Source organism: Numenius arquata, chromosome 11 (assembly GCF_964106895.1).
Source record: "Numenius arquata chromosome 11, bNumArq3.hap1.1, whole genome shotgun sequence".
NCBI classification, from domain to species: Eukaryota; Metazoa; Chordata; class Aves; order Charadriiformes; family Scolopacidae; genus Numenius; species Numenius arquata.
The window spans coordinates 25,525,692-25,552,151 of record NC_133586.1 but is presented as its reverse complement, the minus strand read 5'-3'; the positions used below and the strand labels follow the sequence as shown (position 1 = coordinate 25,552,151).

General features: G+C 52.8%; 3 protein-coding genes across 3 annotated transcripts; all 3 read right to left on the bottom strand.

The window, feature by feature from the left end:
* Positions 1-1,368: 1,368 nt before the first annotated feature.
* Positions 1,369-4,233, bottom strand: LOC141470146 (protocadherin beta-15-like). Its single transcript, XM_074156069.1, has one exon. The coding sequence runs from the start codon at positions 4,231-4,233 to the stop codon at positions 1,369-1,371; it is 2,865 nt and encodes a 954-aa protein (XP_074012170.1).
* Positions 4,234-11,833: 7,600 nt separating this feature from the next.
* Positions 11,834-14,698, bottom strand: LOC141470145 (protocadherin beta-15-like). Its single transcript, XM_074156068.1, has one exon. The coding sequence runs from the start codon at positions 14,696-14,698 to the stop codon at positions 11,834-11,836; it is 2,865 nt and encodes a 954-aa protein (XP_074012169.1).
* Positions 14,699-21,194: 6,496 nt separating this feature from the next.
* On the bottom strand, positions 21,195-23,567 carry LOC141470144 (protocadherin beta-15-like). The gene has a single exon (XM_074156066.1). It carries the CDS (start codon positions 23,565-23,567, stop codon positions 21,195-21,197), a length of 2,373 nt encoding a protein of 790 aa, XP_074012167.1.
* Between the last annotated feature and the right edge of the window lie 2,893 nt (positions 23,568-26,460).

Genomic DNA, 26,460 nt, shown 5'->3' with positions numbered 1-26,460 from the left:
GATCTGGACAGGTTGGATCAATGGGCCAAGGCCAATGGGATGCGGTTTAATAAGGCCAAGTGCCAGGTCCTGCATTTTGGTCACAACAACCCCAGGCAACGCTACAGGCTTGGGGAAGAGTGGCTGGAAAGCTGCCCAGTAGAAAAGGATCTGGGGGTATTGGTGGACAGCCGGCTTAACATGAGCCAGCAGTGTGCCCAGGTGGCCAAGAAGGCCAATGGCATCCTGGCCTGTATCAGGAATAGCATGACCAGCAGGAGCAGGGAAGTGATGGTGCCTCTGTACTGGGCACAGGTGAGGCCTCACCTCGAGTGCTGTGTTCAGTTCTGGGCCCCTCACTACAGGAAGGACACTGAGCTGCTGGAGCGTGTCCAGAGGAGAGCCACCAAGCTGATGAGGGGTCTAGAGAACAAGTCATATGAGGAAAGGCTGAGGGAACTGGGCATGTTTAGTTTGGAGAAGAGAAGGCTGAGGGTGGACCTCATTGCCCTCTACAACTCCCTGGAAGGAGGTTGTAGAGAAGTGGGTGTTGGCCTCTTCTCCCAAGGGAATAATGACAGGACCAGAGGAAATGGTCTGAAGATGTGGCAGGGGAGGTTTAGATTAGATATTAGGAAGAATTACTTTACTGAGAGAGTGGTCAGGCAGTGGAACAGCCTGCCCAGGGAGGTGGTGGAGTTGCCATCCCTGGACATATTTAATAAATGTGTAGACATGGCACTTCAGGGCATGCTCTAGTGCCCGAGATTGTTGGTTTGTGTCTGTTTGTGGGTGGGTGTGTTGTGTGGTTGGTTTTTTTTGTTTTGTTTTGTTTTGGTTTTTTTTTTTTGTGGTTGGACTTGATGATCTCAAAGGTCCCTTCCAACCACGAAGATTCTGTGATTCTGTGATCCAGCACCCAGAGAAGAAAGAGTCCAGTGCTTGCACCACATTGTAAAACATTACTCACAACTTACTTGTTTTTCTGACACCAGAGGAGGCCTATGAACATTTCAGCAAGGATGTGATTTATCAGCACAATTTTGCCACAGTGTTGCAGCACAGAATAAGAAGTACACGGTCTTGACTGTCAGCAAGTGAGAAAATAATTTAACCGGGAGCACTAGACCTAATCCCACTCTCAAAGTATTTCATAAGTGGCCATAAAAGAGCTAAAACGTATTATTGTAAGACTAAGGGAAACTTCAGTTACTTTTGTTTAATTGTTTTTTGGAAGGGCGACACAATTTTTTCTAGCTTAGAATTTCAGTGAAACTACTCACTGCAATTATAAATGCATATTAACTTGGTAGGAACCATTGCCACACCTTGTAACATGGATCACTTCCTATCATGAGGCAGAAAGCCTCTGGCTGTGAGGGCTCCATGCTAGTTAAAGGAAAGACTATTGAACTGTTGTGCAGAGAGCGTCCCATGGTTGTCTGGTGCCATGTCCTCTGCAGTGACGGAGCCACGAGGGAAATCCTGTTCAGCGCTGGTGCCGCCACCCATGGAGCACTGCTGTGGTGGCAGGCTGGGGAGGATGGGCTTCAGGAACTTGAACTCGCTGTTGCCTGAGCCTGTTGTGAGGCTGATCTCATAGCAATAGCCATGGGGAAGGGTCCCGGCAGTGGCTGCGTCAACCAGGTCACTCTGCAGGTTGCCGGCACCATAAAACACATGCCCATCCTTCAGCTCCTTTCTCTTGCACACCTTGAGAGTGATGAAGGCTGTCAGGGATGCGAGGAAGAGGAGTGAGACGAAGGTCAATGAAATGATTAAATAGGTTGTCAGGGAGTCGCTCTCTTCCTCCGTGGTCGGGCTGCTGTGCGGTAGGCGCACATCTGAGAAGTCATGGAGCAGGAGTGCGCTCAGGGCAGCAGTGGCTGACAGTGGTGGCCGCCCATTGTCTCGCACCAGGACAACGAGCTTCTGCTTCATGGCATCCCTCTCCGTCACTGGCCTCTTCAGCCGCACCTCCCCACTTTGGGCACCCACCACAAACAGCCCGGGGTCGGTGGCCCTCAGCAGGTGGTATGAGAGCCACGAGTTCTGCCCCGAGTCTGCATCCACAGCCACCACTTTTGTGATGAGGTAGTCCGCCTCAGCTGACACAGGCACCAGCTCGCTGGATGGTTGACTGCTGTCCTGTGATGGGTACAGCACCTTTGGTGCATTGTCATTCTCATCTACCACGACAAGGCGGACTGTGACATTGGCCCTGAGAGGAGGAGATCCCGCATCAGAAGCACTCACCAAGACCTCAATCTGCCTCACCTGCTCGTAGTCCAGAGGCCGCAGCACAAACACGTGCCCGTTCTCAGAGTTCACGGAGATGCAGGAGCAGGGAGGCTGCTCTGTGGGCTGGGCTGGTGCCAGGACATATGTCACCTTGGCATTGGACCCCACATCGGCATCCGCAGCACTGACGGCTCCAACGAGCACCGTGGGCACATTGTTCTCACGCACGTACATGGTGTACGATGTCTGGTTGAAGACAGGTGCATTGTCATTGACATCGGAGATGTCCACCGTGAAGGTCTGGGTGGTTGTGAGAGGAGGTGACCCTGCATCTGCTGCTGTGACAGTGAGCATGTATTGCGCAGTCTCCTCCCTGTCCAGAGTGCTCACCGTCACCAGCTCATAGTAATGCTTATGGGCCGGCCGCAGGGAGAATGATAGCTGGTCCTCAAGGGCACATGAGATCTTCCCATTGGCACCAGAATCCCGGTCCCTGACAGTAAAGAGGGCAACCACTGTCCCAGGTAATGCGTTCTCAGGGAGGGGGCTGTTGAAGGAACTGACCACCACCTCCGGTGCGTTGTCATTCACATCCACCACCTCCACCAACACCTTGCAGATGGCTGAGAGGCCCCCACCATCCGTGGCCCGCACACTGAACTCGTGATTCTCGGCTACCTCAAAGTCCAGAGTCTTCGTGAGTTTAATTTCACCACTCGTGCGGTCAATCACAAACACTGAGTTGCTTGTGCCGACAGATCGGCTGAACTGATAGGTGACATTCCCATAAATTCCCACATCCCGATCAGTTGCCACCACTCTCAGAACCACAGAACCCTCCGGCGCATTTTCCAAAACCTGCCCAATGTATCGCTCTTGAGTGAAGATGGGAGCGTTGTCATTTACATCTAGAACAACAATGTGGATTTGGGTGGTCCCACTCCTGGGAGGAGAGCCCCCGTCCATGGCAATGAGACTGAAACCCACCTCTGCCTGCTCCTCCCGGTCTAAAGCCTTTCCCAAGACTAGTTCCACATATTGGTCGTTTTCACTCCGACTCCCAAAGGAGACGCTAAAGTACTCATTGTCGGGAGCAATGCTGTAAGCTTGGATGCTGTTGCTGCCAACATCCAGGTCCTGAGCTCCCTCCAGAGGAAAACGCGATCCTGGGTCGCTCCTTTCCGGGATCCTAAAAGTGACCTGTTCCTCCGGGAAAACGGGCGAATGGTCATTGATGTCCTCCACGGCCACCTCGACCCGAAAGAACTGCAGCGGGTTTGCCAGCAGGAGCTCGAAGGGGAGCGCGCAGGCAGCGGACTGGCCGCACAGCTCCTCCCGGTCCAGCCTCTCGGCCACGACGAGGCGGCCGGTGGCGGGCTCGAAGCGAAAGTGCTGCCGGCCGTCCTCCGAGGCCAGGCGGGCGCGGCGAGCCGCCAGCTGCGCCGGGGACAGCCCCGCGTCCTCCGCCACGTTGCCTACCACCGACCCGCTCGCCGCCTCCTCGGCCACGGAGTAGCGCATGGGCTCGGAGCGAGCGAGCGGCAGGCAGAGGAAAGCAGAGAGACAAAGCACTTGCCTTGCGATCGCCATGGCGGGCCGGCGGACAGCCTCCGTCTCGCGGATCGCCCGACCACTCCTCCGCGGACAGCGGAGAGCGGAGAGCGGCTCCCGGCAGCAGCGCGGCGGGGCGGCGGGCGGGCGCTCTCCCTCTCGCCGACTCCGGCTGGCGGCTCGCAGCGCGGCCGCCGTGGCCCGGCAGCGGGTCGAACGGGGCACCGCTCGCCACTGATCGCCGCTGCCTCTGCCTCTCCCCGCTCGTCTCGGCTCGGATGCGCTGGGCTGGGCTGGGCAGCGGCGGGCTGGTCTCGGCCGCCTCCCCGCCCGCAGCCGCTCGGCGCCGCCTTGGCCGGGAGCACCACCCTGCGGCCCGCGGCGGGACTGCGCCCTGACGGCTCGCACCGCCACACGGGCCCGTCCGCACACGCGCGGCCCCGCGCACACATGCGCGCACATGGCGCCGGGGAGTCCTGCGGGACCGCCGCCTGACTCCAAGCGCACGGGCACCGCCCGCACCTGCTCCGCCTCTTAGATTCATAGATTCATAGATTGGTCCAGCCCGGAAGGGACCTCCAAAGGTCATCTAGTCCGACCTTCCCGCAGTCAGCTGGGACACCCCCAACTAGACGACTTGCCCAGGGCCTGTCGAGCTTCACCTTGAATATCTCAAGGGAAGGGGCCTCAGCCACCTCCCTGGGCAACCTGTTCCAGTGTTTCACCACCCTCATAGTAAAGAACTTTTTCCTAGTATCCAATCTAAATCTCCCCTTCTCCAGCTTAAAACCATTGCCCCTTGTCCTGTCACTGGGGTCCTTTATGAACAGATTCTCCCCAGCCTTCCTGTAGGCCCCCTCAGGTACTGGAAGGCCGCTATTAGGTCTCCCGGGAGCCTCCTCTTCTCCAGGCTGAACAATCCCAGTTCCTTCAGCCTGTCCTCATAGCAGACGTGCTCCAACGCCCTGATCATTTTAGTGGCCCTCCTCTGGACCCGCTCCATCAGGTCCATGTCCTTTCTATATTTGAGGGCTCCAGACCTGCACACAGTACTCCAGGTGAGGTCTCACCAGAGCAGAGTAAAGTGGCAGAATCACCTCTCTGGATCTGCTGGCAACACTTCTTTTGATGCAGCCCAGGATGTGATTGGCCTTCTGGGCTGCGAGAGCACATTGCCTGCTCATGTCCGGCTTCTCGTCCATCAGCACCCCCAAGTCCCTTTCCTCAGGGCTGCTTTCTAATACCTCATCCCCCAGTCTGTATTTATACCGAGGATTGTTTCGGCCCAGGTGCAGAACCCTGCACTTGCTTTTGTTGAACCTCATGAGGTTCATCTGGGCCCACCTCTCCAGCCTGTCCAGGTCCCTCTGGATGACATCCCGTCCCTCCGGTGTATCGACAACACCACACAGCTTGGTGTCATCTGCAAACTTGCTGATGGTGCTCTCAATCCCTCTGTCTATGTCATTGATAAAAATGTTAAACAGTACTGGTCCCAGCACGGACCCTTGAGGGACACCACTTGTCACTGCTCGCCATCTGGACTTCAAGCCATTGAGTACCACCCTCTGGGTGCAACCATCCAGCCAATTCCTTATCCACTGAACAGTCCACCCATCAAATCCGTATCCCTCCAATTTGGCAAGCAGGATGTTGTGAGGGACCATGTCATAGGCCTTCCTGAAGTCCAGATAGATCACGTCCATAGGTCGTCCCTTATCTACTGACCTAGTCACGCTATCATAGAAGGCCACTAGGTTAGTCAGGCAGGACCTGCCCCTAGGAAAGCCATGCTGGCTATCTTGAATCATCTCCGTGTCCTCCATGTGCCCAAGCATGGCATCTAGAAGGATCTGTTCCATGGTCTTCCCAGGCACGGAGGTGAGGCTGACAGGTCGGTAGTTCCCAGGGTCCTCCTTTCTACCCTTTTTAAAAATGGGTGTGATGTTTCCTCTCTTCCAGTCCGCAGGGACTTCACCTGACCACCATGACTTTTCAAATATCATGGAAAGTGGCTTGGCAGCTACGTCAGCTAGTTCCTTCAGGACTCTGGGGTGTATTTCATCAGGTCCCATGGACTTGTATATCTTCAGGCTCCTCAGTTGATCACGTACTATGTCTTCACCTACAGTGGGAGGGACTTTGTCACCTTGGTCGCTAACTTGTGGGCCATCAACATGGGAGCTAGGAGGAAACGGGTTGCCAGTGAAGACTTTTTGAAGGCAAAAAAGTTGTTGAGAACTTCCGCCTTCTCCTCATCCGTTGATACAAGTTCCCCACTGTTGCTCATCAGGGGGGGTATGTTTTCTTTGACCCTCCTTTTCTGGTTAATGTACCTGTAGAAGCCTTTCTTGGTTTTTTTTTTTTACATCCCTTGCCAAATTCAGTTCTAGCTGTGCCCCGCTCCCCCCTGCCCAGAGCCCGGAAACATTTCTGCACCAAAACCATTCTCAAGCACCAACACCCGCTCCCCACGGAAGTGCCCTCCATCCCTGGCCGTGGCGCTTAGGGACAGGTTTCAGTGGTGACCTTGGCAATGCCAGGTAAACAGTTGGACTCGATGCTCTCAAGGATCGTGGCCAGACTAAATGATTCCATGATTCTTCTTGGGTTGACTGCATAGTGCATCATTCACTTCTTGATTTATTACCGTCTACGCTACACCAGCCTCGGGTCTTACCCTTTCATCAGGTCCTTGTGCAAGAGACAGGTGAAGTCCTTTACATGTACCTAGATCAAAGACTCTCCCTGGCAGCAGATTTCACTCACCAAAGGCCCACCTTCTGGTCTTCTCCCAAGCACTTCCCCAAAGGAACACGTATGCTGACTTTGTGACATCCTTCTTCTGAAACTCCTACACCTTTAATGTCACAAACACTTTGTGCTTGAACACCTCACAGTTGCCATCCACAGCTGGTGCTCTAGGAAGGGTGGGATAGGTCACTCCCCCCACCTCACTGCTTTGCACAGGCCATTGCACACCTAGGCTTCCTCTTAGAGTAGGGGCCAGTTTCCCCTCACCAGGATCTAACTGGGCCCTCTTGCAACAAGAAGCTCAGTTCCCCGAAGACCCATGGGGGCCTGCCAGTAAAGTCCTGCTCCCCACAGTTTCCCTTAATGCTCCATAGTCTTCATCTCCAAACTGAAGAAATGGACCCACTCAACCTTACCTCAGGCAAGGGACAAAATGAGTAAAAAAATCTCATCAATTTCAAAAACTATGACAGAGCTTTCCCAGAAAAAACATCTCTACAAAGACTTCTGTCTCCACACAAGGCATTCAAGCATTCTCTTTATTTCGTTTTTACACTCAAAGGTATCCCGTTTTACAGTGATAGAGTTTACTAGCGTAGCACAACCCTGATCCAGGGTTTTCCAAATATTCAGTGTCATACTGCCTTCTTTCAACCAATCCACTCTTATACATGGGTTTACAGACCTTCTGAAGAGGAATACGTAAGACAATGCTCAAACACACGTCACAGAGGAAAACGAGAAAGGGGAAAAAGGAGAATGCAAGTGCTCCAACACAAACACAGAAAATCCTACTGGAACACCTTTCCACTCCCATCAAGAAGCCTCTCCATTCAGGAACAACAAAGATGACACCAAAATCAATGGCCCTTTTCCGAGTTCCTCACAGTTCTACCTTCAGACAAGGTCTTCTGAAGGGACTTGTGGAGTTTCTTTACAATGCACCCAGAGGCAATGAACATGTTTTCACAACTCTCAACACTTACAGTCTGCCAGCAAGCAATTGCACTGTGTCCAAAGTCAAGCAAACAGGGCAGAAGACCAGCTAGACCAAACAGGGAACTCCTCGTGGAGCTCAAGAGGAAAAGGATATTGTGTGATCTCTGGAAGCAAGGTCAGGCTTTGCAGGAAGATTGCAGAGCTGGGGCTTGTGCATGCAGGGAGAAGACATGAAAGGGCAAATCTTAGCTGGAGTGGTAACTGGCCAGCGTTGTGTCAGACAACAAGAAAGGCTTTTGTAAGTGCTGTAAGAGCAAGAGGAAGTGTAAAGAAAACAATAGACTGATAGTTGTTGGTCACCTGAGTGGCAGCGATGAACAAGAAGCAGAGGCATTCAATGATTTTCTGTATTTGGGTTTTAAGAATACTGATTGACCCTGGGCTGCCCGGTCCACTGAGTCAGAGGACCACCAGTGCGAGAAGAGTGACTTTCCATTGGTGGACTCTAAAATTGTCAGGGAGCAGCTGTAGCAGCAGAACGTTCACAAGTCCATGGGGCTAATTCATCCCAGAGCACTGAAGGAGCTTGCAGATGTTATGGCAGGATCCCTCTTGATCAGATGCCAAAGGCCTTTGGAGTCTGGGGAGGGGTCCCTGCTGACTGGAAGCTCACCAATATTCTTCCAATCTGCAAGAAGAGCATGAGGGAAGACCCAGGAAACTACAGAGACAGAGCTCTTAGTCTAACCCTAGCTCCTGAAAAATTATGGAGAAGATGAAACTGGGTACTAGTGAAAGCATTTAAAGAACAGTGCAATCATCAGGATGGGTTCTGGATGGGATCACTGAAGGCAAGTCCTGCTTAATTGCTTTGACATCATAGACTGATAGAATGATCCTGGAACCTTAGAATCATAGAATCATGGAATGGTTTGGGTTGGAAGGGACCTTAAAGATCATCGAGTTCCAACCCCCTGACATAGGCAGGGACGTCTCCCACTACACCAGGTTGCTCAAAGCACCATCCAGCCTGGCCTTGAACACCTCCAGGGATGGGGCATCCACAAATTCCTTGGGCAGCCTGTTCCAGAGTCTCACCACCCTCACAGTAAACAATTTCTTCCTCAACATCTCATGTCAATCTATCCTCTTTCAGTTTAAATCTCTTCCCCCTCAACCAATCACTACACTCCCTGATAAAGAGCCCCTCCCCATCTTTCCCGCAGGCCCCTGTAGGTTCTGGAAGGCTTCTCTAAAGGTGTCCCCGGAGCCTCCTCTTTTCCAGACTGAACAAACCCAACTGTCTCAGCCTGTCTTCATAGGAGAGGTGCTCCAGCTCTCTGAGCATCTTGGTGGACCTCCTCTGGACTCGCTCCAATTGGTCCATGTCCTTCTAGCATAAGGTCACCTGCCCTCGTGGACAAAGAGAAGGCTGGGGATGTAGCTTCTCAGGATCTTAGTAAGACTTATATACTGTTCCTCAGAGAATCTTCATGGACATGTTGTCTAACTGTGAGATGCATGGATTCACGACGAGTTGAGTGAAGAACTGGTTCCAGAGCAGGGCTCAAAGGGATATAGTGAATGGGCGGGGCTACATCTGTCTGGTGACAGGTCACCATTGGCATTCCTGAGGGTTCAGTTCTCAGGCCAGACCTGTTCAATATTTTTTCACTGATCCGGATGCAGGAGTTGAATGCTCCTTTAGCAGCTTTACTGATGATACCAGATTGGGAGGTGCTGCTGAATCTCCCAAGGAACAAGAGGCCTCACAGGGGGTTCTACATAGATTGGAACATTGGACAATCATCAGTGGCATGAAATTTAACAAGTCCACGTGCCAGATTCTGCACCTGGGGTGAAGTCATGCTGGGCACAAGTATAAATTGGGAGAGGAGTGGCTGGAGATCAGCCCTGCTGAAAGGGATCTGGGGGTGCTGGTTGAGAGCAGGGCCAGTACGTGCCAGCAGTGGGCCCTGGCAACCACGACATCAAACCATATCCTGGGGGGCATCAAAAACACCTGGTCAAAAGAGGTGATTATCCTGCTTTATTTTGCATTGGTCCACTCTTCTCCCTCATATCCAGTGATAGGACATGTGGGAATGGGTCAAACTACATAGCGGGGGAGGTTTAATGGCTTGAAATTAGGAAGCCCTTCTTTACCAAGAGATGGTCAAACAATGGAACAGGGTTCTGAGATTCGATGGATCGATGCCCCATGGCTGTCAGTGTTTAAGGGACACTTGGGTAATGTTCCGTTCTATTCCATTCCATTCCATTCCATTCCACTCCAACTCTGTTCATACTTCTGTATTTCCAAGGCAATCCCAAGGAGACAGCCCACCAACCCCCTTCTTACGGGCAAAAGGAAGATCTCGTGTGTTTAATCCTCTCCCCAGAGAAGAGGAGACTGCTGTACTCAAAGGGACAAAATACCCTTCTCGCCTGATAAGATGGAATTGCGTGCATCACAACAGCTCAATGCGAGCAGCTCCCTCCTTCACTGGGCAGCACTAGTGCAGCATATGCAGACACACAACAGCTGTCCAGGCAATCATAGTGAGCAGAAGGCAAAACACACAGACTCCACACCTCAGACACAGACATCCAGCACCCAGAGAAGTAAGAGCCCCTTGCTTGTACCACGTTGTAAGTGTTTAAGGGACACTTGGATAATGTCCTTAACAGCATGCTTTAACTTTTGGTCAGACCTGAGATGGTTAGGCAGTTGGACTAGACGAACATTGCAATTCCCTTCCCACTGAAATATTCTATTCTATTCTATCCTATTCTATTCTATTCTATTCTATTCTATTCTATTCTATTCTATGCTATGCTATGCTATGCTATGCCATGTTATATTGTTCTATATTCTATTCTATATTCTGTTCCGTTCCGTTCCATTCCATTCCATTCCATTCCAACTCTGTTGGTACTGATATATTTCCAAGGCAATCCTAAGGAGACAGACCACCAACCCCCTTCTTATGGGCAAAAGGCAGGTCTTGTTTCTTTAATCCTCTCCCCAGAGAAGAGGAGACTGCTGTACTCAAAGGGACAAAATACCCTTCTCGCCTGATGAGCTGGAATTGCTTGCATCACAACGGCTGGATGTGAGCAGCTCCCTCTTTCACTGGGCAGCACTAGTGCAGTGTATGCAGACACACAACGGCTGTCCAGGCAGACATAGTGAGCAGAAGGCAAAAAACACAGAGCCACACCTCAGACAGACATCCAGCACCCAGAGAAGAAACAGTACCACGTGTCTTGTACCACGTTGTAACTCAGTAGTCACAATTTCATGCTTGTCTAACCAGGGATGAGGGCCACATGCGTTTTGGTGAGCATGTGTCACATTTTAACCCCAGATGGCAGTAAACACCACACAGCCATTCACTCACTAACACCCTTGGACCTCCCCATGGTGGGATGGGAGAGAGAATCAGAAGAGTAAAAGAAAGAAAATTCATGGGGTGATCTAAGAACAGTTTAAAATGGAAAAAAAATATACTACTTCAACTATGACAACTACTAATACTAATACTACTAGTAGTAATAATGTGAAAATAATGACAAAAAAACAAACACAAAAAAAACCCCAAAAAATCAAGTGATGCAAATAAAAAGAAATGCTCGCTGCCAACCAACTGATACCGCCAACCAACTTATACCCAGCCTGTTCCCGAGCAGCATCCTGAGATGCCCGGACAATTTCCCCCAATTTATATGCTGAGAATGACGTCATACGGTATGGAACATCACTTTGACAAGTAGGATCAGCTATCCTGACTGTACCCCCTCCCAGTTTCTTCTGCCCCTCCTAGCTTCTCACAGGTAGGGCATGACAAGCTGAAAAGTCCTTGACTTAGGGTAAGCACTACTTAGAGACCACTGAAACATCACTGTGATGTCATTCTCATGTTAAATCCAAAGCACAGCACTCTACCAGCTACTGGGAAGAAAATTAACTCTATCCCAGCCAAAGCCAGGACAATGTGATTCACCTGCGTGCACTTGCAATACCATTCCAGCACAGAATCACTGCTCAAGGTCTTGCCTAACGGCAAGTGAGACAAGAACTTAGATGGGGACCCTGGACCTAACGCCAATCTCAAAGCATTTCAGAAGTGGCTGTAGAAAAGTTGAATTATGTTATTTCCTGGGTCAAGGAGCATTTAACATTGTTTCTTTGTTTGTTTATTTGTTTTGGAAAGGGAGACAAACTTTCTTCTGGCTTAGAATTTGAGGGAAATCAGTGATGTCAACTGTAAATGCACATTTACTCTGGAGGAACCATTGCCACAGGTTGTAGACCCAATCCCTGCCAATGATGAGGCAGGAAGCCTGCGCCTGTGCTGACTTCATGCTAGTTAAAGGAAAGACTATTGAACTGTTGTGCAGAGAGCATCCCATGGTTGTCTGGTGCCATGTCCTCTGCAGTGATGGAGCCACGAGGGAAATCCTGTTCAGCGCTGGTGCCGCCACCCATGGAGCACTGCTGTGGTGGCAGGCTGGGGAGGATGGGCTTCAGGAACTTGAACTCGCTGTTGCCTGAGCCTGTTGTGAGGCTGATCTCATAGCAATAGCCGTCGGGAAGGGTCCCGGCAGTGGCTGCGTCAACCAGGTCGCTCTGCAGGTTACCAGCACCATAAAACACATGCCCATCCTTCAGCTCCTTTCTCTTGCACACCTTGAGAGTGATGAAGGCTGTCAGGGATGCGAGGAAGAGGAGTGAGACGAAGGTCAATGAAATGATTAAATAGGTTGTCAGGGAGTCGCTCTCTTCCTCCGTGGTCGGGCTGCTGTGCGGTAGGCGCACATCTGAGAAGTCATGGAGCAGGAGTGCGCTCAGGGCAGCAGTGGCTGACAGTGGTGGCCGCCCATTGTCTCGCACCAGGACAACGAGCTTCTGCTTCATGGCATCCCTCTCCGTCACTGGCCTCTTCAGCCGCACCTCCCCACTTTGGGCACCCACCACAAACAGCCCGGGGTCGGTGGCCCTCAGCAGGTGGTATGAGAGCCACGAGTTCTGCCCCGAGTCTGCATCCACAGCCACCACTTTTGTGATGAGGTAGTCCGCCTCAGCTGACACAGGCACCAGCTCGCTGGATGGTTGACTGCTGTCCTGTGATGGGTACAGCACCTTTGGTGCATTGTCATTCTCATCTACCACGACAAGGCGGACTGTGACATTGGCCCTGAGAGGAGGAGATCCCGCATCAGAAGCACTCACCAAGACCTCAATCTGCCTCACCTGCTCGTAGTCCAGAGGCCACAGCGCAAACACGTGCCCGTTCTCGGAGTTCACGGAGATGCAGGAGCAGGGAGGCTGCTCTGTGGGCTGGGCTGGTGCCAGGAAATATGTCACCTTGGCATTGGACCCCACGTCAGCATCCGCAGCACTGACGGCTCCAACGAGCACCGTGGGCACATTGTTCTCACGCACGTACATGGTGTACGATGCCTGGTTGAAGACAGGTGCATTGTCATTGACATCGGAGATGTCCACCGTGAAGGTCTGCGTGGTTGTGAGAGGAGGTGACCCTGCATCTGCTGCTGTGACAGCGAGCATGTATCGCGCAGTCTCCTCCCTGTCCAGAGTGCTCACCGTCACCAGCTCATAGTAATTCTTATAGGCCAGCCGCAGGGAGAATGATAGCTGGTCCTCAAGGGCACATGAGATCTTCCCATTGGCGCCAGAATCCCGGTCCCTGACCATAATGAGGGCAACCACTGTCCCAGGTAACGCGTTCTCAGGGAGGGGGCTGTTGAAGGAACTGACCACCACCTCCGGTGCGTTGTCATTCACATCCACCACCTCCACCAACACCTTGCAGATAGCTGAGAGGCCCCCACCATCCGTGGCGCGCACACTGAGCTCATGATTCTCAGCCACCTCAAAGTCCAGAGGCATCATGAGCTTAATTTCACCACTCGTGGGGTCAATCACAAACATTGAGTTGCTCTGACCCACTGCTTGGCTAAACTGATAGGTGACATCCCCATTTTCTCCCACATCCCGATCAGTTGCCACCACTCTCAGAACCACAGAACCCTCCGGCGCATTTTCCAAAACCTGCCCAATGTATCGCTCTTGAGTGAAGATGGGAGAGTTGTCATTTACATCTAGAACAACAATGTGGATTTGGGTGGTCCCACTCCTGGGAGGAGAGCCCCCGTCCGTGGCAATGAGACTGAAACCCACCTCTGCCTGCTCCTCCCGGTCTAAAGTCTTTTCCAAGACCAGTTCCACGTATTGGTCGTTTTCACTCCGACTCCCAAAGGAGACGCTAAAGTACTCATTGTCGGGAGCAATGCTGTAAGCTTGGATGCTGTTGCTGCCAACGTCCAGGTCCCGAGCCCCAACCAGAGGGAAACGCGATCCTGGGTTGCTCGTTTCCAGGATCCTTAAAGTGACCTGTTCCTCCGGGAAAACGGGCGAATGGTCATTGATGTCCTCCACGGCCACCTCGACCCGAAAGAACTGCAGCGGGTTTGCCAGCAGGAGCTCGAAGGGGAGCGTGCAGGCAGCGGACTGGCCGCACAGCTCCTCCCGGTCCAGCCTCTCGGCCACGACGAGGCGGCCGGTGGCGGGCTCGAAGCGAAAGTGCTGCCGGCCGTCCTCCGAGGCCAGGCGGGCGCGGCGAGCCGCCAGCTGCGCCGGGGACAGCCCCGCGTCCTCCGCCACGTTGCCTACCACCGACCCGCTCGCCGCCTCCTCGGCCACGGAGTAGCGCATGGGCTCGGAGCGAGCGAGCGGCAGGCAGAGGAAAGCAGAGAGACAAAGCACTTGCCTTGCGATCGCCATGGCGGGCCGGCGGACAGCCTCCGTCTCGCGGATCGCCCGACCACTCCTCCGCGGACAGCGGAGAGCGGAGAGCGGCTCCCGGCAGCAGCGCGGCGGGGCGGCGGGCGGGCGCTCTCCCTCTCGCCGACTCCGGCTGGCGGCTCGCAGCGCGGCCGCCGTGGCCCGGCAGCGGGTCGAACGGGGCACCGCTCGCCACTGATCGCCGCTGCCTCTGCCTCTCCCCGCTCGTCTCGGCTCGGATGCGCTGGGCTGGGCTGGGCAGCGGCGGGCTGGTCTCGGCCGCCTCCCCGCCCGCAGCCGCTCGGCGCCGCCTTGGCCGGGAGCACCACCCTGCGGCCCGCGGCGGGACTGCGCCCTGACGGCTCGCACCGCCACACCGGCCCGTCCGCACACGCGCGGCCCCGCGCACACATGCGCGCACATGGCGCCGGGGAGTCCTGCGGGACCGCCGCCTGACTCCAAGCGCACGGGCACCGCCCGCACCTGCTCCGCCTCTTAGATTCATAGATTCATAGATTGGTCCAGCCCGGAAGGGACCTCCAAAGGTCATCTAGTCCGACCTTCCCGCAGTCAGCTGGGACACCCCCAACTAGACGACTTGCCCAGGGCCTGTCGAGCTTCACCTTGAATATCTCAAGGGAAGGGGCCTCAGCCACCTCCCTGGGCAACCTGTTCCAGTGTTTCACCACCCTCATAGTAAAGAACTTTTTCCTAGTATCCAATCTAAATCTCCCCTTCTCCAGCTTAAAACCATTGCCCCTTGTCCTGTCACTGGGGTCCTTTATGAACAGATTCTCCCCAGCCTTCCTGTAGGCCCCCTCAGGTACTGGAAGGCCGCTATTAGGTCTCCCGGGAGCCTCCTCTTCTCCAGGCTGAACAATCCCAGTTCCTTCAGCCTGTCCTCATAGCAGACGTGCTCCAACGCCCTGATCATTTTAGTGGCCCTCCTCTGGACCCGCTCCATCAGGTCCATGTCCTTTCTATATTTGAGGGCTCCAGACCTGCACACAGTACTCCAGGTGAGGTCTCACCAGAGCAGAGTAAAGTGGCAGAATCACCTCTCTGGATCTGCTGGCAACACTTCTTTTGATGCAGCCCAGGATGTGATTGGCCTTCTGGGCTGCGAGAGCACATTGCCTGCTCATGTCCGGCTTCTCGTCCATCAGCACCCCCAAGTCCCTTTCCTCAGGGCTGCTTTCTAATACCTCATCCCCCAGTCTGTATTTATACCGAGGATTGTTTCGGCCCAGGTGCAGAACCCTGCACTTGCTTTTGTTGAACCTCATGAGGTTCATCTGGGCCCACCTCTCCAGCCTGTCCAGGTCCCTCTGGATGACATCCCGTCCCTCCGGTGTATCGACAACACCACACAGCTTGGTGTCATCTGCAAACTTGCTGATGGTGCTCTCAATCCCTCTGTCTATGTCATTGATAAAAATGTTAAACAGTACTGGTCCCAGCACGGACCCTTGAGGGACACCACTTGTCACTGCTCGCCATCTGGACTTCAAGCCATTGAGTACCACCCTCTGGGTGCAACCATCCAGCCAATTCCTTATCCACTGAACAGTCCACCCATCAAATCTGTATCCCTCCAATTTGGCAAGCAGGATGTTGTGAGGGACCATGTCATAGGCCTTCCTGAAGTCCAGATAGATCACGTCCATAGGTCGTCCCTTATCTACTGACCTAGTCACGCTATCATAGAAGGCCACTAGGTTAGTCAGGCAGGACCTGCCCCTAGGAAAGCCATGCTGGCTATCTTGAATCATCTCCGTGTCCTCCATGTGCCCAAGCATGGCATCTAGAAGGATCTGTTCCATGGTCTTCCCAGGCACGGAGGTGAGGCTGACAGGTCGGTAGTTCCCAGGGTCCTCCTTTCTACCCTTTTTAAAAATGGGTGTGATGTTTCCTCTCTTCCAGTCCGCAGGGACTTCACCTGACCACCATGACTTTTCAAATATCATGGAAAGTGGCTTGGCAGCTACGTCAGCTAGTTCCTTCAGGACTCTGGGGTGTATTTCATCAGGTCCCATGGACTTGTATATCTTCAGGTTCCTCAGTTGATCACGTACTATGTCTTCACCTACAGTGGGAGGGACTTTGTCACCTTGGTCGCTAACTTGTGGGCCATCAACATGGGAGCTAGGAGGAAACGGGTTGCCAGTGAAGACTTTTTGAAGGCAAAAAAGTTGTTGAGAACTTCCGCCTTCTCCTCATCCGTTGATACAAGTTCCCCACTGTTGCTCATCAGGGGGGGTATGTTTTCTTTGACCCTCCTTTTCTGGTTAATGTACCTGTAGAAGCCTTTCTTGGTTTTTTTTTTTTTACATCCCTTGCCAAATTCAGTTCTAGCTGTGCCCCGCTCCCCCCTGCCCAGAGCCCGGAAACATTTCTGCACCAAAACCATTCTCAAGCACCAACACCCGCTCCCCACGGAAGTGCCCTCCATCCCTGGCTGTGGCGCTTAGGGACAGGTTTCAGTGGTGACCTTGGCAATGCCAGGTAAACAGTTGGACTCGATGCTCTCAAGGATCGTGGCCAGACTAAATGATTCCATGATTCTTCTTGGGTTGACTGCATAGTGCATCATTCACTTCTTGATTTATTACCGTCTACGCTACACCAGCCTCGGGTCTTACCCTTTCATCAGGTCCTTGTGCAAGAGACAGGTGAAGTCCTTTACATGTACCTAGATCAAAGACTCTCCCTGGCAGCAGATTTCACTCACCAAAGGCCCACCTTCTGGTCTTCTCCCAAGCACTTCCCCAAAGGAACACGTATGCTGACTTTGTGACATCCTTCTTCTGAAACTCCTACACCTTTAATGTCACAAACACTTTGCAAGTGCTCCAACACAAACACAGAAAATCCTACTGGAACACCTTTCCACTCCCATCAAGAAGCCTCCCAATTCAGAAACAAGATGAACACCAAAATCAATGGCCCTTTTCCAAGTTCATCTCAAATCTACCTTCAGATAAAGTCCTCTGATGGGACTTGTGGTGTTTCCTTACAATGCACCCAAAGGCAATGAACATGTTTTCACAACTCTCAACACTTACAGTCTGCCAGCAAGCAATTGCACTGTGTCCAAAGTCAAGCAAACAGGGCAGAAGGCCAGCTTGGCCAAACAGGGAACTCCTCGTGGAGCTCAAGAGGAAAAGGATATTGTGTGATCTCTGGAAGCAAGGTCAGGCTTTGCAGGAAGATTGCAGAGCTGGGGCTTGTGCATGCAGGGAGAAGACACGAAAGGCCAAAACTCAACTGGAGTGGTAACTGGCCAGCGTTGTGTCAGACAGCAAGAAAGGCTTTTGTAAGTACGTTAATAGGAAGAGGAGGTGTAAAGAAATCATGAGACTGATACTTCTGAAAGATGCTCACCTGACTGACAGCGATGAATAAGCGTCAGAGGGCCACAAGTGAATTTCCGTTGGTGGACGCTGAAATTGTCTGGGAGCAGGTGTATCAGCGGAATATCAACAACTCCATGGCGTCTGATAGGGTTCATCCCAGAGCACTGAAGGAGCTTGCGGATGTTATGGCAGGACCCCTCTCGAGCAGATGCCAGAGGACTTTGGGATCTGGGGAGGGATCCCTGCTGACTGGAAGTTAACCAGTGTTCTTCCAATTTGCAAGAAGAGCATGACGGAAAACCCAGGAAACAACAGGCCTGTTAGTCTATGCCCAGCTCCTGGAAATATTATGGAGAAGATCATACTGGATACTAGTGGAAGGCATTTAAAGAACAACGGAATCATCAGGCACAGTCACCATGGGTTCACCGAGGAAAAGGCCTGGTCATCTTCTTTGACATCATAGAATCATTCAATGATTCAATGGTTAGAGCTGGAAGGGATCTTAGTGATCATTGAGTTCCTACTGCCTGCCATGGGCAGGAACACAACCCTCTAGCTTAGGTTGCCCAATGCCCCATCCAGCCAGGCCTTAAAAGCATCCAGGGTTGGCGCATCCACAACTTCCTTGGGCAGCCTGTTCCAGAGTCTCACCCTCACAGTAAACCATTTCTTCTTAAACATCTAATGTAAAACTATCCTCTTTCAGTTTAAAACTGTTCCCCCTCGACCAATCACAATATTCGCTGATGAACTGTCCCTCCGCAACTTTCCCGTAGGCCACTTTAAGTAATGGAAGGCTTCTATAAGGTGTCTGTGAAGCATTCTCCAGGCTGAACAACCCCAACTCTCTCAGCCTGTCTTCACAGGAGAGGTGCTTCAGCCTTCTGATCAACTTTGTGGACCTCCTCTGGACCAGTTCCAACATGTACATATCCTTCTAGGGTAAGGTCGCCTCCCTCATGGATGAAAGGAAGGATGTGGATGTAGTTTTTTGGTATTTTATTGTGTCTTTAGGTGCTGTTCCTCAGAAAATCCTTCTGGGCACAATGTCCATGTGTGAGATGAGCAGGTTCACAGTGAGCAGAATGAAGTACTGGCTAAAGGGCAGGGCTCAAAGGGTTGTAGTGAATGGGGGGGCTACATATAGCAGGTGACCACCAATGTTTCTGCGGGTTCAGTTCTTGGGGCCTGTACTCCTCAATATTTTTTTCAAAGATACGGATAGAGTTGATTGCAACATTAGCAACTTTGTTGATGGTACCTAACTGGGAGGTGCTGCTGACTCTCCCAAGGAACAAGAGGCCTCACAGGGGGTTCTACATAGATTGGAACATCGGACAGTCATCACGGAATCACGGAATTGTCAGAGTTGCAAGGGACCTCTACAGATCACCTAGTCCAACTCCCCTGCTAAAGCAGGATTTCCTATAGCACATTACTCTGGACTGCATCAAGGAGGGTCTTGAAAACCTCCAGAGTAGGGGACTCCACGACCTCCCTGGGCAGCCTGTTCCAGTGCTCTGTCACCCTCACCGTAAAGAAGTTTCTTGAAATTTAACAAGTCCACGTGCCAGATTCTGCACCTGGGGTGGAGTCATGCTGGGCACAAGTATAAATTGGGAGAGGAGTGGCTGGAGATCAGCCCTGCTGAAAGGGATCTGGGGGTGCTGGTTGAGAGACGGGCTAGGACGTGTCAGCAGTGGGCCCTGGCAGTCAAGACATCAGACCGCATCCTGGGGGGCATCAAAAACAGCATAACCAGCTGGTGAAAAGAGGTGATTATCCTGCTTTATTTAGCATTGGTCCACTCTTCTCGCTCATATCCAGTGATAGGACATGTGGGAATGGGTCAAACTACATATCAGGGGAGGTTCAGGTTTGAAATTAGGAAGGCCTTCTTTACCAAGAGGTGGTCAAACACTGGAGCAGGCTTCAGAGATTCGATGGATCAATGCCCCATGGCTGTCAGTGTTTAAGGGATACTTGGATAATGACCTTAACAACATGCTTTAACTTTTGGTAAGACCTGAGATAGTTAGGCAGTTGGACTAAGTGAATATTGCAGGACACTTCCTACTGAATAATGTTCTACTGTATTCTGTTCTGTTCTATTCTATTCTATCCTATATTCTATTTTGTTCCGTTCCGTTTCATTCCATTCCAACTCTGTTCATACTTCTGTATTTCCAAGGCAATCCCAAGGAGACAGCCCACCAACCCCCTTCTTACGGGCAAAAGGAAGATCTCGTGTGTTTAATCCTCTCCCCAGAGAAGAGGAGACTGCTGTACTCAAAGGGACAAAATACCCTTCTCGCCTGATAAGATGGAATTGCGTGCATCACAACAGCTCAATGCGAGCAGCTCCCTCCTTCACTGGGCAGCACTAGTGCAGCATATGCAGACACACAACAGCTGTCCAGGCAATCATAGTGAGCAGAAGGCAAAACACACAGACTCCACACCTCAGACACAGACATCCAGCACCCAGAGAAGTAAGAGCCCCTTGCTTGTACCACGTTGTAACTCACTAGTCACAACTTCATGCTTTTCTGACCAGGGATTAAGGACACGTGCATTTCAGTGAGCGTGGGTGTCACAGTTTAACCCAGATGGCAGAAAACACCACACAGCCATTCACTCACTGATGCCCTTGGACCTCCCCGCGGTGGGATGTGAGAGAGAATCAGAAGAGTAAAAGACAGAAAACTCATGCGTTGCTCTGGGAATAGTTTAACAATTGAACTAAAATATACTAATATTACTATATGAAAACTACTACTACTACTTCTACTAATGTGAAAATAATTACAAAAAATATATATATAAAAAAAAATTTCAGGTGATGCAAAAAAAAAAGGAAAGCTCACTGCCAACCAACTGATGCCCAGCCTGTTCCTAAGTAGCATCCTGAGATGCCCAGCCAATTTCCCCCAGTTTCCATGCTGAGCATGACATCATACGGTATGGAATATCTCTTTGACCAGTTTGGCTCAGCTGTCCTGACTGTGCCCCCTCCCAGCTTCCCAGGGCATGACAAGCTGAAAAGTCCTTGACTTAGGGTAAGCACTACTTAGAGACCACTGAAACATCACTGTGATGTCAACATCATTCTCATGCAAATCCAAAGCACAGCACTCTACCAGCTACTGGGAAGAAAATTAACTCTATCCCAGCCAAAGCCAGGACAATGTGATTCACCTGCGTGCACTTGCAATACCATTCCAGCACAGAATCACTGCTCAAGGTCTTGCCTAACGGCAAGTGAGACAAGAACTTAGATGGGGACCCTGGACCTAACGCCAATCTCAAAGCATTTCAGAAGTGGCTGTAGAAAAGTTGAATTATGTTATTTCCTGGGTCAAGGAGCATTTAACATTGTTTCTTTGTTTGTTTATTTGTTTTGGAAAGGGAGACAAACTTTCTTCTGGCTTAGAATTTGAGGGAAATCAGTGATGTCAACTGTAAATGCACATTTACTCTGGAGGAACCATTGCCACAGGTTGTAGACCCAATCCCTGCCAATGATGAGGCAGGAAGCCTGCGCCTGTGCTGACTTCATGCTAGTTAAAGGAAAGACTATTGAACTGTTGTGCAGAGAGCGTCCCATGGTTGTCTGGTGCCATGTCCTCTGCAGTGACAGAGCCACGAGGGAAATCCTGTTCAGCGCTGGTGCCGCCACCCATGGAGCACTGCTGTGGTGGCAGGCTGGGGAGGATGGGCTTCAGGAACTTGAACTCGCTGTTGCCTGAGCCTGTTGTGAGGCTGATCTCATAGCAATAGCCATGGGGAAGGGTCCCGGCAGTGGCTGCGTCAACCAGGTCGCTCTGCAGGTTACCAGCACCATAAAACACATGCCCATCCTTCAGCTCCTTTCTCTTGCACACCTTGAGAGTGATGAAGGCTGTCAGGGATGCGAGGAAGAGGAGTGAGACGAAGGTCAATGAAATGATTAAATAGGTTGTCAGGGAGTCGCTCTCTTCCTCCGTGGTCGGGCTGCTGTGCGGTAGGCGCACATCTGAGAAGTCATGGAGCAGGAGTGCGCTCAGGGCAGCAGTGGCTGACAGTGGTGGCCGCCCATTGTCTCGCACCAGGACAACGAGCTTCTGCTTCATGGCATCCCTCTCCGTCACTGGCCTCTTCAGCCGCACCTCCCCACTTTGGGCACCCACCACAAACAGCCCGGGGTCGGTGGCCCTCAGCAGGTGGTATGAGAGCCACGAGTTCTGCCCCGAGTCCCCATCCACAGCCACAACTTTCGTGATGAGGTAGTCTGCCTCAGCTGACACAGGCACCAGCTCGCTGGATGGTTGACTGCTGTCCTGTGATGGGTACAGCACCTTTGGTGCATTGTCATTCTCATCTACCACGACAAGGCGGACTGTGACATTGGCCCTGAGAGGAGGAGATCCTGCATCAGAAGCACTCACCAAGACCTCAATCTGCCTCACCTGCTCGTAGTCCAGAGGCCGCAGCACAAACACGTGCCCGTTCTCGGAGTTCACGGAGATGCAGGAGCAGGGAGGCTGCTCTGTGGGCTGGGCTGGTGCCAGGAAATATGTCACCTTGGCATTGGACCCCACGTCAGCATCCGCAGCACTGACGGCTCCAACGAGCACCGTGGGCACATTGTTCTCACGCACGTACATGGTGTACGATGTCTGGTTGAAGACAGGTGCATTGTCATTGACATCGGAGATGTCCACCGTGAAGGTCTGGGTGGTTGTGAGAGGAGGTGACCCTGCATCTGCTGCTGTGACAGTGAGCATGTATCGCGCAGTCTCCTCCCTGTCCAGAGTGCTCACCGTCACCAGCTCATAGTAATTTGTGTATGCCAGCCGCAGGGAGAATGATAGCTGGTCCTCAAGGGCACATGAGATCTTCCCATTGGCACCAGAATCCCGGTCCCTGACCATAATGAGGGCAACCACTGTCCCAGGTAACGCGTTCTCAGGGAGGGGGCTGTTGAAGGAACTGACCACCACCTCCGGTGCGTTGTCATTCACATCCACCACCTCCACCAACACCTTGCAGATGGCCGAGAGGCCCCCGCCATCCGTGGCCTGCACACTGAGCTCATGATTCTCGGCTACCTCAAAGTCCAGAGGTTTTGTGAGTCTAATTTCACCACTCATGGGGTCAATTGCAAACGCTGCATTGCTCTGGTCCTCCAGCTCTCTGAACTGGTAGGTGATGTGTCCATTGACATCCACATCCCGATCAGTTGCCACCACTCTGAGAACCACAGAGCCTTCCAGCGCATTTTCCAAAACCTGCACATCATAGAGCTCCTCGGTGAAGATGGGAGCATTGTCATTTACATCTAGAATGACAATGCGTATTTGGGTGGTCCCACTCCTGGGAGGAGAGCCCCCGTCCGTGGCAACGAGACTGAAACCCACCTCCGCATGCTCCTCCCGGTCTAGAGCCCTTTCCAAGACCAGTTCCACATACTTCTTGCCTTTAATCCGACTCCCAAAGGAGACGCTAAAGTACTCATTGTCGGGAGCAATGCTGTAAGCTTGGATGCTGTTGCTGCCAACGTCCAGGTCCCAAGCCCCAACCAGAGGGAAACGCGAGCCCGGGTTGCTCGTTTCCAGGATCCTTAAAGTGACCTGTTCCTCCGGGAAAACGGGCGAATGGTCATTGATGTCCTCCACGGCCACCTCGACCCGAAAGAACTGCAGCGGGTTTGCCAGCAGGAGCTCGAAGGGGAGCGTGCAGGCAGCGGACTGGCCGCACAGCTCCTCCCGGTCCAGCCTCTCGGCCACGACGAGGCGGCCGGTGGCGGGCTCGAAGCGAAAGTGCTGCCGGCCGTCCTCCGAGGCCAGGCGGGCGCGGCGAGCCGCCAGCTGCGCCGGGGACAGCCCCGCGTCCTCCGCCACGTTGCCTACCACCGACCCGCTCGCCGCCTCCTCGGCCACGGAGTAGCGCATGGGCTCGGAGCGAGCGAGCGGCAGGCAGAGGAAAGCAGAGAGACAAAGCACTTGCCTTGCGATCGCCATGGCGGGCCGGCGGACAGCCTCCGTCTCGCGGATCGCCCGACCACTCCTCCGCGGACAGCGGAGAGCGGAGAGCGGCTCCCGGCAGCAGCGCGGCGGGGCGGCGGGCGGGCGCTCTCCCTCTCGCCGACTCCGGCTGGCGGCTCGCAGCGCGGCCGCCGTGGCCCGGCAGCGGGTCGAACGGGGCACCGCTCGCCACTGATCGCCGCTGCCTCTGCCTCTCCCCGCTCGTCTCGGCTCGGATGCGCTGGGCTGGGCTGGGCAGCGGCGGGCTGGTCTCGGCCGCCTCCCCGCCCGCAGCCGCTCGGCGCCGCCTTGGCCGGGAGCACCACCCTGCGGCCCGCGGCGGGACTGCGCCCTGACGGCTCGCACCGCCACACGGGCCCGTCCGCACACGCGCGGCCCCGCGCACGCATGCGCGCACATGGCGCCGGGGAGTCCTGCGGGACCGCCGCCTGATTCCAAGCGCACGGGCACCGCCCGCACCTGCTCCGCCTCTTAGATTCATAGATTCATAGATTGGTCCAGCCCGGAAGGGACCTCCAAAGGTCATCTAGTCCGACCTTCCCGCAGTCAGCTGGGACACCCCCAACTAGACGACTTGCCCAGGGCCTGTCGAGCTTCACCTTGAATATCTCAAGGGAAGGGGCCTCAGCCACCTCCCTGGGCAACCTGTTCCAGTGTTTCACCACCCTCATAGTAAAGAACTTTTTCCTAGTATCCAATCTAAATCTCCCCTTCTCCAGCTTAAAACCATTGCCCCTTGTCCTGTCACTGGGGTCCTTTATGAACAGATTCTCCCCAGCCTTCCTGTAGGCCCCCTCAGGTACTGGAAGGCCGCTATTAGGTCTCCCGGGAGCCTCCTCTTCTCCAGGCTGAACAATCCCAGTTCCTTCAGCCTGTCCTCATAGCAGACGTGCTCCAACGCCCTGATCATTTTAGTGGCCCTCCTCTGGACCCGCTCCATCAGGTCCATGTCCTTTCTATATTGAGGGCTCCAGACCTGCACACAGTACTCCAGGTGAGGTCTCACCAGAGCAGAGTAAAGTGGCAGAATCACCTCTCTGGATCTGCTGGCAACACTTCTTTTGATGCAGCCCAGGATGTGATTGGCCTTCTGGGCTGCGAGAGCACATTGCCTGCTCATGTCCGGCTTCTCGTCCATCAGCACCCCCAAGTCCCTTTCCTCAGGGCTGCTTTCTAATACCTCATCCCCCAGTCTGTATTTATACCGAGGATTGTTTCGGCCCAGGTGCAGAACCCTGCACTTGCTTTTGTTGAACCTCATGAGGTTCATCTGGGCCCACCTCTCCAGCCTGTCCAGGTCCCTCTGGATGACATCCCGTCCCTCCGGTGTATCGACAACACCACACAGCTTGGTGTCATCTGCAAACTTGCTGATGGTGCTCTCAATCCCTCTGTCTATGTCATTGATAAAAATGTTAAACAGTACTGGTCCCAGCACGGACCCTTGAGGGACACCACTTGTCACTGCTTGCCATCTGGACTTCAAGCCATTGAGTATCACCCTCTGGGTGCAACCATCCAGCCAATTCCTTATCCACTGAACAGTTAACCCATCAAATCTGTATCCCTCCAATTTGGCAAGCAGGATGTTGTGAGGGACCATGTCATAGGCCTTCCTGAAGTCCAGATAGATCACGTCCATAGGTCGTCCCTTATCTACTGACCTAGTCACGCTATCATAGAAGGCCACTAGGTTAGTCAGGCAGGACCTGCCCCTAGGAAAGCCATGCTGGCTATCTTGAATCATCTCCGTGTCCTCCATGTGCCCAAGCATGGCATCTAGAAGGATCTGTTCCATGGTCTTCCCAGGCACGGAGGTGAGGCTGACAGGTCGGTAGTTCCCAGGGTCCTCCTTTCTACCCTTTTTAAAAATGGGTGTGATGTTTCCTCTCTTCCAGTCCGCAGGGACTTCACCTGACCACCATGACTTTTCAAATATCATGGAAAGTGGCTTGGCAGCTACGTCAGCTAGTTCCTTCAGGACTCTGGGGTGTATTTCATCAGGTCCCATGGACTTGTATATCTTCAGGTTCCTCAGTTGATCACGTACTATGTCTTCACCTACAGTGGGAGGGACTTTGTCACCTTGGTCGCTAACTTGTGGGCCATCAACATGGGAGCTAGGAGGAAACGGGTTGCCAGTGAAGACTTTTTGAAGGCAAAAAAGTTGTTGAGAACTTCCGCCTTCTCCTCATCCGTTGATACAAGTTCCCCACTGTTGCTCATCAGGGGGGGTATGTTTTCTTTGACCCTCCTTTTCTGGTTAATGTACCTGTAGAAGCCTTTCTTGGTTTTTTTTTTTACATCCCTTGCCAAATTCAGTTCTAGCTGTGCCCCGCTCCCCACTGCCCAGAGCCCGGAAACATTTCTGCACCAAAACCATTCTCAAGCACCAACACCCGCTCCCCACGGAAGTGCCCTCCATCCCTGGCCGTGGCGCTTAGGGACAGGTTTCAGTGGTGACCTTGGCAATGCCAGGTAAACAGTTGGACTCGATGCTCTCAAGGATCGTGGCCAGACTAAATGATTCCATGATTCTTCTTGGGTTGACTGCATAGTGCATCATTCACTTCTTGATTTATTACCGTCTACGCTACACCAGCCTCGGGTCTTACCCTTTCATCAGGTCCTTGTGCAAGAGACAGGTGAAGTCCTTTACATGTACCTAGATCAAAGACTCTCCCTGGCAGCAGATTTCACTCACCAAAGGCCCACCTTCTGGTCTTCTCCCAAGCACTTCCCCAAAGGAACACGTATGCTGACTTTGTGACATCCTTCTTCTGAAACTCCTACACCTTTA

Coding starts and splice junctions, on each gene's coding strand:
- LOC141470146 (XM_074156069.1), bottom strand. CDS start 4,233: ATGTGCGCGCATGTGTGCGCGGGGCCGCGCGTGTGCGGACGGGCCCGT.
- LOC141470145 (XM_074156068.1), bottom strand. CDS start 14,698: ATGTGCGCGCATGTGTGCGCGGGGCCGCGCGTGTGCGGACGGGCCGGT.
- LOC141470144 (XM_074156066.1), bottom strand. CDS start 23,567: ATGCGCTACTCCGTGGCCGAGGAGGCGGCGAGCGGGTCGGTGGTAGGC.